This window comes from Lontra canadensis, unplaced genomic scaffold (genome assembly GCF_010015895.1).
Source record: "Lontra canadensis isolate GAN:19392208 unplaced genomic scaffold, GSC_riverotter_1.0 scaffold4, whole genome shotgun sequence".
Taxonomy (NCBI): domain Eukaryota; kingdom Metazoa; phylum Chordata; class Mammalia; order Carnivora; family Mustelidae; genus Lontra; species Lontra canadensis.
The window spans coordinates 33,609,605-33,627,189 of record NW_022630998.1 but is presented as its reverse complement, the minus strand read 5'-3'; the positions used below and the strand labels follow the sequence as shown (position 1 = coordinate 33,627,189).

The window sequence follows — 17,585 nt, the reverse complement described above, 5'->3', positions numbered from 1 at the left end:
ACAGCATGAAAAGAGACATGAATAATGGAAATGGCGGGAAATATGCAAAAAGAAGTTTCCAGGAAATAATTGCCCTTCTGTATGATAAGCTTTAAAACCTATACCAGTGATTAAACCATTAATAATCCATAGTAATTATTTTAAAATTCAAATATTTTATTCCTCAGGGCGCCTGGGTGGCTCAGTTGGTTAAGTGTCTGCCTTTGGCTCAGGTCATGAGCTCAGGGTCCTGGGATCAAGCCCTGCATCAGGCTCCCAAATCAGAGGGGAGTCTGCTTCTCCTTCTCTCTTTGCCCTTCCCCCTTTTGTGCTCTCTCTCTCTCTCAAATAAATAAATAAATAAATAAAATCTTTTTAAAAAATTTGTTCCTCATACCTCAATGGTCATGAAAGGAAGAAAACTCTCTGCCCCACCACCACTTTCCATTTTGGCCTGAGATTAGGAGACAAGACTTATCTAAAATACTTGACTCCATTTAAAAAAGAAAAAAAAAACTTGACTCTGTAATAAATGTTGAATCAAATGGAGATACTCACCCAAAGCCTATAGCCACCCAGTAGTTTCTGAGCCCCTGATGGGGCCCCACCATAGGCAGAATGTCAGGAGAATAGGTGATAGGTCCATTGACAATATTGATGATGTCAGCCTTTTTCAAGACTGGAACCATTTCCATGGCAGCTTCAACGTGTTCCATGATTCGGTCAAGATCAGACTCAAAGAGCTCCTTTCCAAACCCTGCAAGAGACATACCATTGTGGTCAGGATGCCACAGCTGCCCTGATACGTACTCTAAAGTGACCTAAATCTGAATCAGCTTACATGTAAAGATGGTCTTTAGGAAGTTACTTCCTTTTTTTTTTTTTTAAGTCTAAACTTAATATTCACTATCAACAGACAGGTACCCATCACAGTACTGAGAATAATAATGTTATTTTTGTTGAAACAATAAAAATCATGAAAGTCAACCTTTTTCATTAATAATAAATTTAAATCTAGGTATATTAACAGTTTTCACATTTAATCCAACCATAATTAAAAAAAAACAATTACTGGTTTCTCAAGACAGAGCTTTTATTCTTTAATTAGCCTACGTCTATTCTATCCTCCCAGGTAAGGGCAAATGCAAGCTTACAAAGTCATGTCAGGACATGGGGGATAAACAGAAAAGTACTCCAGGATCGAGGATAAGGGATTCCCAGATGCCTTTCAGGTCTCAGCAGAGGAGGAAGGGCATGGAGGCCTCCTTCCTCAAGCCTTCTCCCCCAAGTATCCGAGAGCTAGAATTCTGAGAAAAGAGTTAGGGTCTTGGAACACAATCTTTTTCTCAGTCCTCAAAGGTACTGTGATTAAGGCAGGGCCACAGATGAGCTGGGGACTGGTGACTTTCCAACACAGCAGCCAGCCAGCTTGTTCTCCTGCTACCTACGCACTGGGTCCGCTACATGGAGGGCTGCAGATCACTAGGTTGGGACCGGGATGTGCATGCACCCAGGTCCAGCTGACACCCTGGCTCTCCCTCCAGGTGGAATTATTTAAGTATTTGTTCAACATTTATCTGGAAGTGAGGCTGCCAGCATTAGGGGAGAGCAGAAAGGAAAGCTTTCGGGTGGAGATCAGCCCTCCCTCTGAGATCAGGAGCTATTCCACACAGGCCCAAACATGCAGAGGCCACACAACAAGACAAAAGCCCTCAGCTAGCGGGAGCTGGTCGAACTTCTGTGGAAGGCAACTAAGTGACCATTTGTTGTAACATGGGCATAGGCGTATCAAGAAGTAGAAGAGAGGTTCATCTCCTATCCCAAGGGCAATTATCAAAAATATAATTCTAGAAGTACAATTTCCTCCATTTCTTTATACCCCTTATTTCAGTGTCCCAATGACATTTTAGCACTTTCTGTAGATTGTTTTAATTTTTTACCTCCTTATGTAACCTCCATCTTTAATCTAGCTCTGTAGACATGTTTCATGAAAACACAAACAGGTCCATCTCCCTTACAGAACTTGAAAGAGAAACTACAGTTCCTCCTTCTGTGGCATAGGGCTCTTCTAAGCCATTTATGCAGTAGGGGAAGGCTTCAGTTTGCAGGCCAGCCTATCCGCTCTGTGACGCACTCTTAGCAGGCTGGAAATCCTGTCTCTGATACCCACCATATTTCCAGCAGTCAAAACATGACCATTTGGAAACTCGACCAAATAGGTAGGGGATTGAGGAAAAAGGGGGAGACAGGAGGTCAGTGTAGGCAGGCAAAAATGACCTGAAGACTTCCAAACCATGGGAGATATGTTTCTTCAGTTTCTCCATCACCAGCAGCCTCTTTTCTCTTTCCTTACTTATCTTGCTGTGATAGTTCCAAGGGACATGAGAACAGAGCTTACCACAAACCATGCACCTCCAAAGTCCCAGGTATCTGGTAGTCTCATATTATGATATCATCTGATTCTCCAGCCAGCCCCCAGCCATAGAGAAGACAAAACATATGTGACTGACCTGCACACGCTTGCGTTTACGGAACCCACCTGGAGGGACTCCATTGGTGACCCACGCATCCTGCACTTTCATTTTCTCCTGACTCTCATATGGACCAAACAAAAGTCCATCCCTTTCCTGTCGGAGATAATAGGAGCCTTCCAGGTCACGGAGCACCGGCAGTTCTCGTTTCAAAGCTTTCACTTCTGGTATGGTCGATGTAACAACATATTGATGCTGGACCGGAATGAGAGGATGTTCTAGTCCCACCATCTTACCTACTTCACGAGCCCAAAATCCTTAAAGAAAAAATATCATTTTAAAATGTTACCCCATATGTAAGCATATCACATCTGACATTAATATGGCAATTTATTTTTAAATAAAATATTTAGAAGACTTTAGTATGCATGACAAAGTCAAAAGAATGTCATAACGATTTCAAATGTTTTGTCATTGCAAAACTAAGCGGGGGAAGAGAAGACAGTATTCTACCCTGCCCCAGTGTTTTAAAGGTATCTATAAGAATTTACTCCAAAAAAAAAAAAAAAAAAAAAAAGATTTTGTCCATAAGCAGAGGCAGGCAGGTAAACAACAACAAAAACAAATTTATTTAAAGGGGAACATAAACAATCCAATTATATAAAATGTACAAATGTTGATCAGAAAGACAGTAATGGACTGACCCTGTTCCTGAAAGAGCGCTGATTAAGGGATAAGGGGCCCAGTGTGATCAACATAATAATTATGCATAAGAAAGCCTTGAAAGTCAGTTCCCCCATCCTCCAGGCCCTCCTCTCCCCAAGTTACTGATACCTAAGGTTCTACAAATACAGAATTGTGGTCTTAACTTAAAATTTGAAAACGTATATACTTTGGGAGAGAGCGCACAGTAAGTTTTATCTGTTATTGTACAAGTTTAGTTAGAATACATTTGTAAAATCCTTTCCTGCAAAGGGCATGAAGGAACCAGGAGTCCAGAGTAGGGAGGGATGAGGAGCCACAGAAAAACAGAAAGGGCTCCTATGTGGGCAGGACTTCCTGTATGAGAGTGTACCTCACTTTCCAGTGTGTGCTGGGATTGTCATCCACAGGGATGAATGGTATTTTTACTTTGTAAAAGAAGGAATGAAATTGTGGCTCAAAGTACCCTTGATTCTGTATACAGATATGGAACTAAATTCCAGAGAAGGAAAGAGACATGCCCAAGGTCCCACTGGGAGACTCTGGAATTGTCGCACTTTACTGGTTTTCTTGCAACGGAAAGACTTTATTTTAAAAATCTAAGACAAAAAAAAAAAAAATCTAAGACAGCTTTATTTACGTAAAGGTATTTCAGAATCTAGAATGATTATAGGGCAGGGAAGTGGTGTCACCTGACCCATCAGTGGATTATTTGGGAAGAAGAGGTTCTAGTTGCTTGTTCACTTCATAATAATTTTGAGTAATCGTTCAAATGATTAGAGAATCTTATTCAGGTTATTTTTTTAGAGGATACACTCTTAATTTTTAACCATTTCTGCTTCTGTTTTTTTAGGCATCTAATAATGAGTTCTGGAGCCTCTGTTATTATGAGATTCAGGGCTAGATACAGAATTATCAATTATGAATCAGTCTGGGAACCCAGACTATGTACTCTATGTGTCCAAACTTATTTCTATTTAACTATCTAAACATCAACCTTGTGTTCTGTTGTTTTGTTCTGGCCTAAAGGCTAAACTGGCCGTACTTGTTTAATAGTCCCATAAACGGATGCCTATTTGCAAACCAAAAATCATACCTGTGGGCATTAGAGTCTCTTATTGGTCTTTGAATAATTTACAGATTTAATTTATTTTTATCAGAGGGAAGATGTGAATTTCCAATGTCAGGACTTTGCAGGAAAATACAGGAAAGCCATATATCCTAGTTATATGCAACTCTAGCAGATTTAAAATATGAAAAAAAAACCAAAATATTTAGCCTGGCAATTCAAACTATTACCGTATCCTCAATACACTTGTTTCAATTAAAAACATAAATTGCAGAAAATAAATTCTGTCCTACTCAAACATATTTATGAATTTCTGAGTCTAATTGCCTGCTTATTAATGCACTTGATCATTAAAATACAGTGAAAACAAACACATAGGTATTCTAGAGCTCTATGATTTTGAACTCCATCACAAGCTCTACACTGTTTTACCCTATAGTGGTGCTGTTCGTTGGTATTTTCTTCCTCTCTTTGTCATGAAAATTAACCTAAATCTGGCAGGATTACACTTCAACTCTTGCTACATCACCCACCCACCAAGTTCAGAGGTAAGAGAGACAAATATGGAAGAATCACTAAAATCTACCATTTCAACCTGAGAAACAACTGAAGGGTCAATAACAATGTTATTGGAAATGTCTTCCATTTCCATTTAAAAAAATGCAATGATTAATAGATATGGATTTCAAATAAAGAGCGAAGGTTCACGGACAAGTTTATTTGCGTAAGATCGTTTATACAGTGATGATAATGGTTTATACAGTGACATTCTTTGATGCAGAGTCTCAGGCAAAATTAAGCAATTCTTTTTTGGCTGAACCCTGGGCTTCATGTTGGTATGATCCAATCATATTTCTGATTTACCATGTTAGGAAAATTCTTAAGTAAAGCTTATAAGTTATCTCAGGCTTAATGAGTCAATTAGAAATGAAGTAAAGAAAAACATTCTTCACCACACAGCGAAAAGACTTACATCATAACAAATTGTTTCTGCTCATGCCCCTGAGCTACACATTAGGTGGGTAGAATGAAGCAAATTTTAAAAGCTTCAGGTAGCAAAGACAGGGTAGTCTACTTCATCCCGAGATGCTAGGAATGTCTGAAACTGGTTTTCAGCTCTGCTTCCTCAAGAATAATGTTACTACATTCTCTTTCCTGTAGGAACATCTACGTAGTAGTGTTTCTCTAAAGTTTTGTTGTTTGTTTGCTCGTTTTTTAGACCATCTGAAGCAGAACCCACAGCACCTGGAACATTTATTTAAAATACAGCTCCGAATCCCCACTCAGACTACTTCAGTTAGATTTCTTCTCAAGTCTGGGAAATGGCCTCCGGCGATTCTTATACCTATTATCTTGAGAACCAAATGTACCAGTATAATGGGTGCTGTATGACCACAGAGCAAGTGAAAGGAGGTGGGTAATCTTAAAGCCTGTACCTAGAGGTCATAGTAAACTGATGCTAGTCTCCCCGGAATGGGGGGCGGGTTGGGAGGGAGGTGGCACGGATCAGACTTTCAAAGAAATACCTAGAATCATAATTATTACACTTAATTTTTTTATTGCTTACTATGTGGTATTGATCCTGTTCTTGTGTGCCCTACATTATTAGTTCATTTACTGATCATAACAACTTTTTGAGATGGGCACTATTATCTCCATTTTACAAAGGAGTAATCTGCCCAGTCACAGGGTTGGGAATACATGTGTTTCTGGGCCAGAGAACCCCACTGCCCTAGACTGTCCTGGAGACACATCAGCAAACAGACCCATTTTTTACTTTTAGACTTCCCTTTTCATGAATATCCTGAAGATTCAGCTGCCTTCTGTTATGACTTCATATAAAGAAACTCCTAGCAGACTATGGTTCAATTGAGTAGATAATAGTGGTATTTATATCTTTTCATTGGGGTCACATTTCCAAGTATCTATATCCTGGTTACTCTAATTAGATTTCAGAGCTGGCCTGAAGGCCTTGCCTGAATTTGTGAAACATCCTACTCTCACTGAGTAACTCTGGGATACATTTCACCAGCCACGCATTCTCAAATCATGTTAGCACAATGCCTTCCATGAATGGTTGTTTTATTCATAAAATTGAATCTCCTTTAGCTTCAATTCTAGAAGCAGGCATGCCCAAACTTCTGCCATCAGTTACTGAGACTTACCTTCTGGGGAGCTTTTATACCTTAAATAAACTTTTTTTTTTTTTGAAAACAGACCTACAAATAATTAAATACACATCTTTCTATACCTTCCATGGATGACAAATATGCAATCAGTTAGATTTCCTTCAGTAACTTCTACCCAGTGGAAGAGAAGAGATGGAGGAAGAAATGAAAAAACAAGATTATAGGCCAGAGATATGATCGGAATGAAATAAAGAATTGAAAATGGAGACAGCCTGGTTCTTCACACAGTTTTCAAGAAGGCGCTGCCTATAGGGTGCCTGGGTGGCTCAGTGGGTTAAGCCTCTACCTTTGGCTCAGGTCATGGTCCCAGGGTCCTGGGATTAAGTCCCATGTCAGACTCTCTGCTCAGTGGGGAGCCTGCTTCCCCCTCTCCCTATGCACCTCCTCCAGCTTGTACTCTGTCACTCAGTTTCTGTCTCTCAAATAAATAAAATCTTTTTTTTTTTTTTTTTTTTTTTTTTTTAAGAAGGAGCTGCCTGGATTACCAAGAACCGAGGATGGGAAAGATCATAGATGTGGCTGGATAAAAAGTTTCAGGAGCAAAAGACAAAGAAGGACATCCCGGAGAACAATCCCAGGAATTCGGTTTCGTGTAGTGGTAAACACAGGGCTACACCATCAACTTAATTTCCAGGGTTTGTTTTCCTCCTGCCATTGCCCTCCCCTCCCCCAATCACACCACCAGATTTCATAGCTGCATGGAAAACTTCATCTGGACACTCACTGTTTAGATGAGATCTCCTTGAGAATTATTCTGTCTTTACCTTCAGTGATTCCTTATTCCTCACAGTAAAGAAAAAATTTATTACAGCAGTAATGAATTATGTAAACCTAAGCTTACCATTTTCAGAAAATGATAAATAAATGTGTTAAATAAGTTCTTCTACGTGATTTTTCAAAGTATCAGTTGGGAGTGGTTGCCTGACACACTATGGTGACAGAAATGGGGGCACATGCCCAAGTGCATCTCAAATGAGCGCAGTGATCAATTTGTGATGTCTGCCCGGGTATGGGTATGGAGGTCAGAGTGTGTTTGTTTAGTTTGCTTAGTTTGCTCTATCACTCTAGAAACGGTCCACTGTTTTTAGGGACTAAATCTGTGAGACCATAAAGTTGTAAGATTAGAAAGAGTCCTTACTAAATGGGGAAAAAAAAGATGAATGATTTCATTATCTTAGATCTTCTAACAGAATTTAGATCAATGGTCCCTAAGGAAGGTAATGGGGAGGTCTCAGATAGGGATTGGGGGGTGAGGGGTGAGGCTCAAAAACAAAGCAATGTTATATGCCTTTGCTGTTATTTTATAGTCAGGTCCTTTAACATTATTTTGAATTTCAAATGATATTGAAGAAAGCCTGAGATTTTTATGCTTTTCAAATGGGGGGCATGGATTAGAATAATTCAGAAATACTATCTTAAACTCTTAAATATTGAAGACATGACTTTTCTGGAACCACTAAATGTTTTGTTAAAAAATATAACATCAATCAAAAATTACTAATTTAGAGGAAAGAACTTAAGGGTCCCTGTTTCTGACCTGTCTTCATGGACATATCATTTCACTTGATAAATAATGATTGTTTTCATTTTATAATTTAAGCAATGGGACGCCTGGGTGGCTCAGTTGGTTAAGCAGCTGCCTTCAGCTCAGGTCATGATTCCAGTGTCCTGGGATCGAGTCCCACATCTGGCTCCTTGCTCAGCAAGGGAGCCTGCTCCTCCCTCTGCCTTTGCCTGCCTGTGCTCGCTCTCTCTCTCTCTCTCTCTCTCTCACAAATAAATAAATAAATAAAATATTTTATAATTTAAGCAATGACTCAAAGAGCAGACCACAAGAAAATCAGTTATTGCCTCCTGCTTACTTTGGGTTTTAAATTAACCACTCTGAACCACAGGTAAATACAAATTATTAGTCCAGTTTAGACTGCATAAGCATTTTCATTTGCACAAGAACTCACTTTTGTATGTGTGACAGTTGGAAATGACATCACAGGTAAATGACCTGTTAGAAAGTCTATTAACTCAGGAGTCAAAAACCCAGGTCCAAGTCCTGGCTCCAACGTTAACTATGTTGCTTTGCCAAGTAACAGGACCTTTCTGGACCTTGGTCTCCACAATGGAAAATGAGTGACTTGTTATCTCAAATATCCCTTTTGACTGTACTACTCTGAGTCTAAGTTGTAACAGAGCAAAAAAAAAAAAAATATATATATGTATATATACACACACACATATGTATACATATGTATGTGTATATATATATATATATATGAGAAATATATTTAATAATGTTCTGAAAGGAAAAAGGGTAAATATTTTTTAAAGACTTATTTATTTATTTATTTATTTATTTGAGAGAGAGAGCACACATGAACGAGAGAGAGCATGAGTGGGGTGAGGGGCAGAGGGAGATGCAGACTCCCTACTGAGCAGGGAGCCTGATGCAGGGCTTGATCCCAGGACCCTGAGATCATGACCTGAACCAAAGGCAACTGCTTAACCAACTGAGCCACCCAGGCACCCTGATGGGCATTTCTGATTGGTTTGACTGGAGTCAACCAATCAGAAATGGGTGAGAGAGAACACAAATGATTAACTCTGCCCTGCCAAAGCAAACTGAGAACATAAAGGATGTTCACAAATTTGCACACACTAGACTTTGATTATTAGTATAAACAAAGAGCGAACACAGAAGAGAAAAAGCAGTATAATTAACAAAACATGATCTGCAGTAGAAGAAAACAGGGTGGACGAGAACACCAACTTTCCATGCATCACCAAGGGCAGAGTGGCATCACACGCCAAAAGCAAAGTGATGGAGGCGGGAGCTTTGTAGTTTAGAAACAGACAAAATGTCCATCTCGGGAACATTACAGTATCGCCCAACAATGTGCATAGTGTAAAACTTTACTCTATGGCCACATGTCTGGCCACTTGAAAGAACCCATTAATTTAAAAAATATATATATATTATATATGATGCTTACCTGCAGCATTCACAACTCTATTCGCTCTCATAGATCCCTGTGGCGTTTCAACATCCCACGTTCCATCAGACCTGGGTTTCAGAGAAGTCACCGGGGTGGGATATTTTAGAAGGGCACCATATTTCCTAGCCCCAGCAGCTAGGGCCATAGTTAGAGAGTAAGGATCAATGTGACCATCTCCAGGATTATACAGTCCAGCTAAAACCTAAATTAATCATAAAAGAGTCAATGCTGAACAAAAACTTACCCATTATTCAGTATAACTGTATCCTGCCAGGAAATGTTTAGTAAAACTGGACTTTAAAAGGGCATCATGGCATCAGATTGATCAGTCTGTCCTTCCTTTTCCTTTATCAAAGCTCAGGCAGGGGCAGGACTCACACTGAGTGTTAAGTAGACACGCTGTTTGAGAGAGGCTTGCAACTGTCTCCAACATCCATTCTCTCCCCTGCCCCCCACAGTAATGGAAACTGAATGTTTATTTAGACACACAGCCACTTAGAACAATTTTCAATAGTTGGCAGTTACTAGTTCCAGCTGGTAGTTAGAAGTATTACTAAGTTTTGGTCAGTGAAATACAAATGAAAGCGTCATGTGGCAGCTTTCATGAATCATTTTTTAGAAAACACTGGCATGGGGCACGTAGGTGGTCCAAATTGTCTGACTCTTGATCTCAACTGAGGTGTTGATCTCAATCAGGGTCTTGAGTTCAAGCCACGAGTTGGACTCCACAACGGGCATGAAGCCTACTTAAACAAACAAACAAACAAACAAACAAACAAAAACCAAAAACACTACCATATGCCCTTTGTCCCTTCTTTGTCCTTCCTCCTTCCTATTGTCTGGAATGCAGAACATGATGGCTAAAGCTCTAGCTGCTGCCATCTTGGAATATAAACAGAAGAGACACACCCTAGGAATGACAGAGCAATGATCTAGAAGACAACTGGTCTCCTGAAATCTTCATGGAGAATAGCCACCATTCAAATCATGGACTGCCTAAATGAAAGAGAAACTTCTGTCGTGTTTAAGCATTACCATTTTAGTTTCTGACATTTGCAATCCATCTGATACTAATTGGTCAATTATTTGTATTTCATTGTTCAATACTATTAACAACTTCACATGTTAAGTGCATATAGGTATCAGGAAAATGTATACTTGACTTAGTCATTCAACAACTAATGCTTGAATATCTATGTTGCGGTAGGCCATCAGGCTAGGTACTATGGGGAAACAAAGAAGAATGACAGTCTGATGAGCCAAGTTGATAGACAGAACACCGTGCAGTATTATATTTAGGTCTCATTCATTCAGTAGAAATCTACTAAGCACCCAATACGATCAAAGAGCTTTTGTCAACTGTCTTCTGCATCTATTGAAATGATCATGTGTTTTTGTCCTTTATTCTATTAATGTGACACATTACACTGATTTTCAAGTGTTACTTTTTAAAGATTTTATTTATTTATCAGAGACAGAGAGACAGAGAGAGCACAAGCTGGGGGAGATGCAGGCAGAGAGAGAAGCAGACTCTATGCTGAGCAGGGAGCCCGATGTAGGACTGGATCCCAGGATCCTGGGATCATGACCTGAGTAGAAGCCAGATGCTTCGCCCACTGAGCCACCCAGGTGTCCCAGATTTTCAGAAGTTAAATCAACCCTGAATCCCTGGCACAAATTCCACCTGGTCATACTGCATTATCCTTTTTATATATTGCTAAATTCGGCTTGCTAGTTAAGGATTTTTGTACCAATATTCACCTGTCTTTCTTTTCTTGTAATGTCTTTGTCTGGTTTTGGTATCAGGGCAATACTGGCCTCTTAGAATGAGTTGGGAAGTGTTCTCTTCTATTTTTGGAAAAGTTTATGAAAGATTAGTATTAATTCTTCTTTAAATGTCTGGTAGAATTTACCAGTGAAGCCGTCTGGGCCCAGTCTTTTCTTTGTGGGCAGCTTTTGATTACTAATCCAATCTCTTTTTACAGTTTTAGTCCAAGAGACTTATTTTGATTTTAATGGAATTCATATTACTGTAGACTTCCAAATGTCACATTGGTATTTTATAATGGATATGTCTCATTGCAGTAATCCCGTTATCTATTTGATTTGGCACCCTGCCCCCAGATGCAGAGAATACTCTTCCCACATGTTTCCATTGCCTAATACCTTTGAGAAAACTCTGTGATGGTGGGGACTTCCAGTAAAGCATTCCCACAGTGACATGTTAAACAGATAATATGCATAACCTTACAGTGATGCAATTTCAATGCAGACAGTGCAACTCAGTCTGTCACCACACTGTCATCACACAAAACTACAGACAAGAGAATGCCTACACATCTAAACGTCTATAGGCTCCCGAGGGCAAACAGCCCCAGCACCCAGCTCAATGATACAAAGTGCCACCCCAGTTCAGTTCAGGTCCTGCTGTAGTCACTAAAGAGGACCATATGCCCACGCTTCTCTCACCAGCCCCACCTGGTGGTGAACTTGAATAGTGTGCACAATGGAGTCTGAGAACCCGGCTTCAGGTCTCTCTCTGCTCTTTCTAGCCAGATGAGCCTGAGTCCATTACGTAAATGATCTAAACTGCAATTTCCTATGCAGTAACAATATATATTGTATAATATTATTGTGAAAATTAAGTAAAATTATGCATATAAAGGGCCTAGCCTAGTAGCTGGTACGTAAATCTATGCTGTAGTGTTGTATAGTGTTAGTATTGCTTATTATCCAAATGGGATTACTGCCTGGCCAAAAAAAAAAAAAAAAAAAAAAAAAAGCCACTAAATTCCCAAGAGGATTTTCTCAGCCAAGTTTGGTTAAAACTAGATCAATACCTGACATAGAGCTTGTTGGGAGTACAGTTAAGACCTCGGTGATATTTGTGGAGCAACATAGGGTGGCACTTCTAAATTTGATTTTGTAAAAAGTTTTAATAAGACAGCCTGTCTATATGCATATTTATCATACCAGATAATTATTCTCTCTGTGGTTCTCAAACAGAAGTTTATGTATGGAAACCCTGAGATCTGTGGGACACAGTAATAGAAAGGTAATAAAAATGCCTCCTCAGTCGTCACAGATGGAAAACTAATAAGTTTTTTCATTATGCTTTTATATTTCATTTAGCATACATAATAGCTCACCTATTACGTACCCAGATTCCAGCGTTTATCATCTGATTTTGCCATTCCAAATGTGTGCGCAAAGCTTTTCTACCTTTAATAAACTTCTCAAAGTAAATTTTTCTAATCCTAATTCAGGTCAACAAATGGTGAAAATAAATACCTTATTCATGTTGAGTAAAGGGAACATCTCTTGAATTTTTTCAGGCCCAATAATATACTGTTCTGTTGCATGCCAGCCAGTCCGAGTCATCTGATATTTAAATTCATCGACCCTTACAGGAGTTGTGGCAATTCTGATACTACCTGGCTGATGGAATCCCACCACCTGTGACAATCATGGTAACAGAAACACGTAAGTAAATCATTATTTGGCATTCAAACATGGTTCCTCTGCAGCACAATAAAAATGCAAGCATACAAAAAAGAGATTTACCCTATGGTGCAAGAGATAACTATATAAAATCTTTGTGTCTTACAAGAAGACATTCACGCAGCAACTACTTACTGGCTCCTCTGTGTCCGACCCTGTGGTAAGCCCCAGAGATGCTGCTGTGAACAGGAAGCAAAGAGCCTGCAGGCATGGCGCTTACAGTCTGCGGGTGAAAGGCAGACAGCTGAAAGCATAATTACAATAACATGGGATAGTGTTCATGGAAGAGGAAAAGAAAAGCCTGTGAAAACGAGAAAGACAAAGGATCTGAGGAAAGATTATGCTGAGTGAAATAAGTCAAGCAGAGAGAGTCAAGTATCATATGGTTTCACTTAGTTGTGGAACATAAGGAATAACATGGAAAACATTGGGAGATGGAGAGGAGAAATGAGATGGGGGAAATCAGACGGGGAGACAAACCATGAGAGACTGTGGACTCTGAGAAACAAACAGAGTTTTGGAGGGGTCTGGGGTGGGGGGTTAGGTGGTGGTGGGTATTTTGAAGGGCACGTATTGCATTGAGCACTGGGTGTGGTGCATAAACAATGAATTTTGGAACACTGAAAAGAAATAAAATTAAATTTAAAAACAAAAGGAATATAAAGAATCAGAATGTTGCAATGATGAGCTGAAGCATGAATGGAAACACACATTTATTTGACATTCACTGAAGTCCTTCACTTGGCCAAGCACTCAGCTGGGCGTTGGGTTACAGAGATCAAAGATGGATTCCTTGCCCTCAAGTTTCTCATAGTACCTAGGAAAACCAAACAGTAAAGCAATCACCACAACAGAGAGAGAGAGAAAGATTTGTGATTTGTGTTATAAGAATGCTACATGTTAGGGTGCCTGGAAGGCTCAGTCAGTTAAGCATCTGCCTTTGGCTCAGGTCATGATCCCAGGGTCCTGGGATAGAGCCCCACATGGGACTCTCTGCTCAGCTGAGAGCCTGTTTCTCCCTCTCCCTCTACCTACTGCTCCCCCTGGTTGTGAGCTCACTCTCTTTCTGTCAAATAAATAAATAAAATTTTAAAAAAATAAAAGAATGCTATATATTGTTAGAACCAAGAGATGTTGCCTCATCTGGCCTGACTGGTGGATGGGGAAAGTCAAGGACAGCTTCTCAAGGGGGATGACCTTGGGGAAGAGTGGAGGGTGAATACTGAGATGGGGTCCGAGAAGATGTTGTTTCAGGCTGAGAGCCCAGCACGTTTCAAAAATATATGTAATTAAGAATAGCTGGGGCGCCTGGGTGGCTCAGTGAGTTAAAGCCTCTGCCTTCGGCTCAGGTCATGATCCCAGAGTCCTGGGATCGAGCCCCGCATCGAGCCCCGCATCGGGCTCTCTGCTCAGGGGGAGCCTGCTTCCTCCTCTCTCTCTCTGTCTGCTTCTCTGCCTACTTGTGATCTGTCAAATAAATAAATAAAATTTAAAAAAAAAAGCTGATTTTAAGAATAGCTGAAGCATATGAAATAGCAAAGAGTGGCAAAAGAAAATGCTGGAAAGCAGGCAGGGCTCAGCTGATAAAGATTCTCCTCCTTTGGCCTTTGGCCTACAAGCTGTGGGGGCCATTTGATAGTTTCAGGCAAGGAAAATAACATGAAAAATTTAAGTAAATTCCTATCTTAGCCTACAGATAGTTTTTGCCGGCCACTTTATTTTAAGAGCACTAATAAGTATGAAAAGAGATAAAAATAAAAGGGAAGGGCTTTTAGTGAAGTACTTTTCAAAACTGTGTGACAATCTGGCAGGCATTGCCTTCGGCTCCTTTGTAATCCAGTTGCTGAAACGCTCCGATTTCTTAGTTTCTAGATATAGTAACTGACTAAAGATATTTTTGAAAGCTTCTTTGTATCCTTTCCTCATTAAAAAAAAAAATCAAGAAGAGTGGTTAACTACATGGGAAATGTACTTCAGAAAATTAAATGGATAGTAAAGCACACTTGGGATTCTTACCTGAAACACCCATCAGATTTCTCTACCATGTGAAACATTTCACATGCCATTAATGTCACTACACACAGCTTTAATGATGGTATGTCCAACTTCTTCAGAAATCCTACATATTTCTGAGAAATCAACCTAAAAGACAATTTCAAGTTAAATACATTTACCTGTCCAGTTTCTTCTTCCAATTTCTCATAAAGTTTGATGCTGGCATAATGTATCTTCTTCAAGTTTATTCCAGGATGAAAGTAAGTTGTTAAACCTGCCTTGAAAGAGGAAAGGAAAGAAAATACTAAATACAAAAATAATAATAACATTCTCTAAAATGTTTTCTTATTTGAGTAGAGTTGACATACAGTGTTACACCAGTTTCATGTGTAACATAGGGATTCAACAACTCAACGCTATGCTATGTTCATCGCAAGTGTAGCTCCCATCTGTCACCATACAACACGATTACAATACCATTGACTATATTCCCTATGCGGTACATTTTACCCCATCTCTTATTCCATAATCTGGAAGCTTCTATCTCTCACTTTCTTTTATCTCTTTTGCCTATCCCCCCGCCCTCCACTCCACTCCTTTCTGGAAACCATGAGTTTGTTTTGTGTATTTATGAATCTGTTTCTTCTTTTTGCTTGTTTATTCATTTTTTTTCTAGATTCTACATATAAGTGAAACCATATGTTATCTGTCTTTCTCCATCTGACTTACTTCACTTAGTATAATACCCTCCAGGTCCATTCATGTTGACAGAAATGGCAAGATCTCATCCCTTTTTATGGCTGCTTAATATTCCATTGTGTACACATACCACTCTTCTTTATCCTTTTATCTGGGTGGCTTCCACAACTGGGCTATTGCAAATAATGCTGTTTTCTATTGTGGCTGCACCAATTTACACTCCCTCCAAAGTGCACAAGGGTTCTTTTTCATCCACATCCTTGCCAACAACATTCTCTAAGTTTAAGTAGTTTATCTGTTAAGCAGGACTTTATTACAGGCAAGAAACCAGGAGGTGTCAGCCATTCTTTTGGGATGAGAACACATCAGTTCCAGCTTGAGCAGAGCTGGGCATAAGACTTATGGGCACAGTCATGAGAAGCAATTTGAACTATGTAGGTAATGGGAAGTCAAGCAATGAACATATACAGCAAGTCCCTAAAAGTTACTAAGGAAAGAGTGTTCATAGGTTCATAAAGGGGATGATTTAGATGAGAAGTTTAGTGATGTATGCTGTTAGGAAGAATATGCAGGTAGGGGTGGCATACAGTATGGACCCAAACCAACAAATCCTGTGTTCCCATTAGGAGGAGGAGCATGGACCAGCAAAATTTTCCTTGACCCAAGCCCCACCATTCTCTTAAATGGAACAGCCCTCCTGTTCTCTTTCCTGAAATTTCCAAAATTCAAGAATTGGAAAATTCCTGAGAATGAGAGCCTGGCTAATTGGTGAACAGACTTTTGTTGAAGCTTAACCTGTCTGATGAACACATAGATTGTACCCCACAAGTATTTGCTGAATAAACACTTATGAATTACTCTCACCAAAAAATATCTAAATAGTAGCATGCCCAAAACCCCTTTTATTAACTCTGGAAGATGCAATGTAGTATCCAAAAAAAGAATTCTAAGCAATTCTATGAAGCAGCTTCTCTAAATTAAGTATCTGGGGCCCCGTTTTGTTTTTTTGCCTTTTTTTTTTCCTTTTTGTGGTACATAAACAATGAATCTTGGAACATGGAGCCCCATTTTGTAGCTAATTTATCCTGGAAAGCTCATCAGAACACAATCTGTTCCAAATAAAATCTGTTTGGGAGGATTTATAAGGTTCTTCTATGATAGTGGTAAATATTTGGTTCTCCCGGACTCAAAAGCACTCCATTTGAAGTTCCTCAGTGTCATCCTTTACGGATCAGAACCCTAGGGCTTCTGTCAGGTACTTGTTCAAGCATTTGGACCCATGCACACCTTTTTTTTTTTTTTTTTCTTGAAAAATCCTGACAAGGCTTAGAGGGAAGTGTGGGTCAGGCTCTTTCACTTTCAAATATCCCACTCTCCTTAGTATCAGTGTGCATATGAGCTTTTCGAGATCAATAATGGAGAATCCCTAGCCTTCAGGTGTCTGCTAGGCATGTCTTCCATATATCTCCTGTCAGTTGGAAAAAAAAATGATATTCACAAACCCTGGTGTAGGGTTCCATTCACCATTTACTCAAGATCTTCTGAGCTTAACTTGGAATAAATCAGACCACCAGAAAATTGTCTATCTACACTATATCAAACCTCTTCCCTTCCCCAGAAAGCTATTTTAATAGAATTATGAATTAATCATCTTTTTTTATTAAATTTTTAAATTTTTTATAAACATATAATGTATTTTTATCCCCAGGGGTACAGATCTGTAAATTGCCAGGTTTACACACTTCACAGCAGCCACCATAGCACATACCCTCCCCAATGTCCATAACCCCACCACCCTCTCCTGACCTCCTTCCCCCCAGCAACCCTCAGTTTGTTTTGTGAGATTAAGAGTCTCTTATGGTTTGTCTCCCTCCCGATCCCATCTTGTTTCCTTTACGAATTAATAATCTTTTATCTGAAAAAGTCACATGGATTCGTTTTTGTAAAATGGTTATTTAAGACATTTAGCCCAATGAACTCTGTTTAGGGA

General features: G+C 39.5%; 1 protein-coding gene across 1 annotated transcript in view; it reads right to left on the bottom strand.

Annotated features, from left to right (window-relative positions):
* Positions 1-17,585, bottom strand: part of DMGDH (dimethylglycine dehydrogenase) — a 61,841-nt gene that overhangs the window by 37,542 nt on the left and 6,714 nt on the right. The window contains exons 3-7 of the mRNA XM_032847845.1: positions 15,076-15,174; positions 12,692-12,856; positions 9,398-9,602; positions 2,519-2,767; positions 538-736 (exon numbers count right to left, since the gene is read on the bottom strand). Of these exons, the coding sequence (XP_032703736.1) occupies positions 538-736; positions 2,519-2,767; positions 9,398-9,602; positions 12,692-12,856; positions 15,076-15,174 (917 nt within the window). The remainder of the gene's footprint in view (positions 1-537; positions 737-2,518; positions 2,768-9,397; positions 9,603-12,691; positions 12,857-15,075; positions 15,175-17,585) is intronic.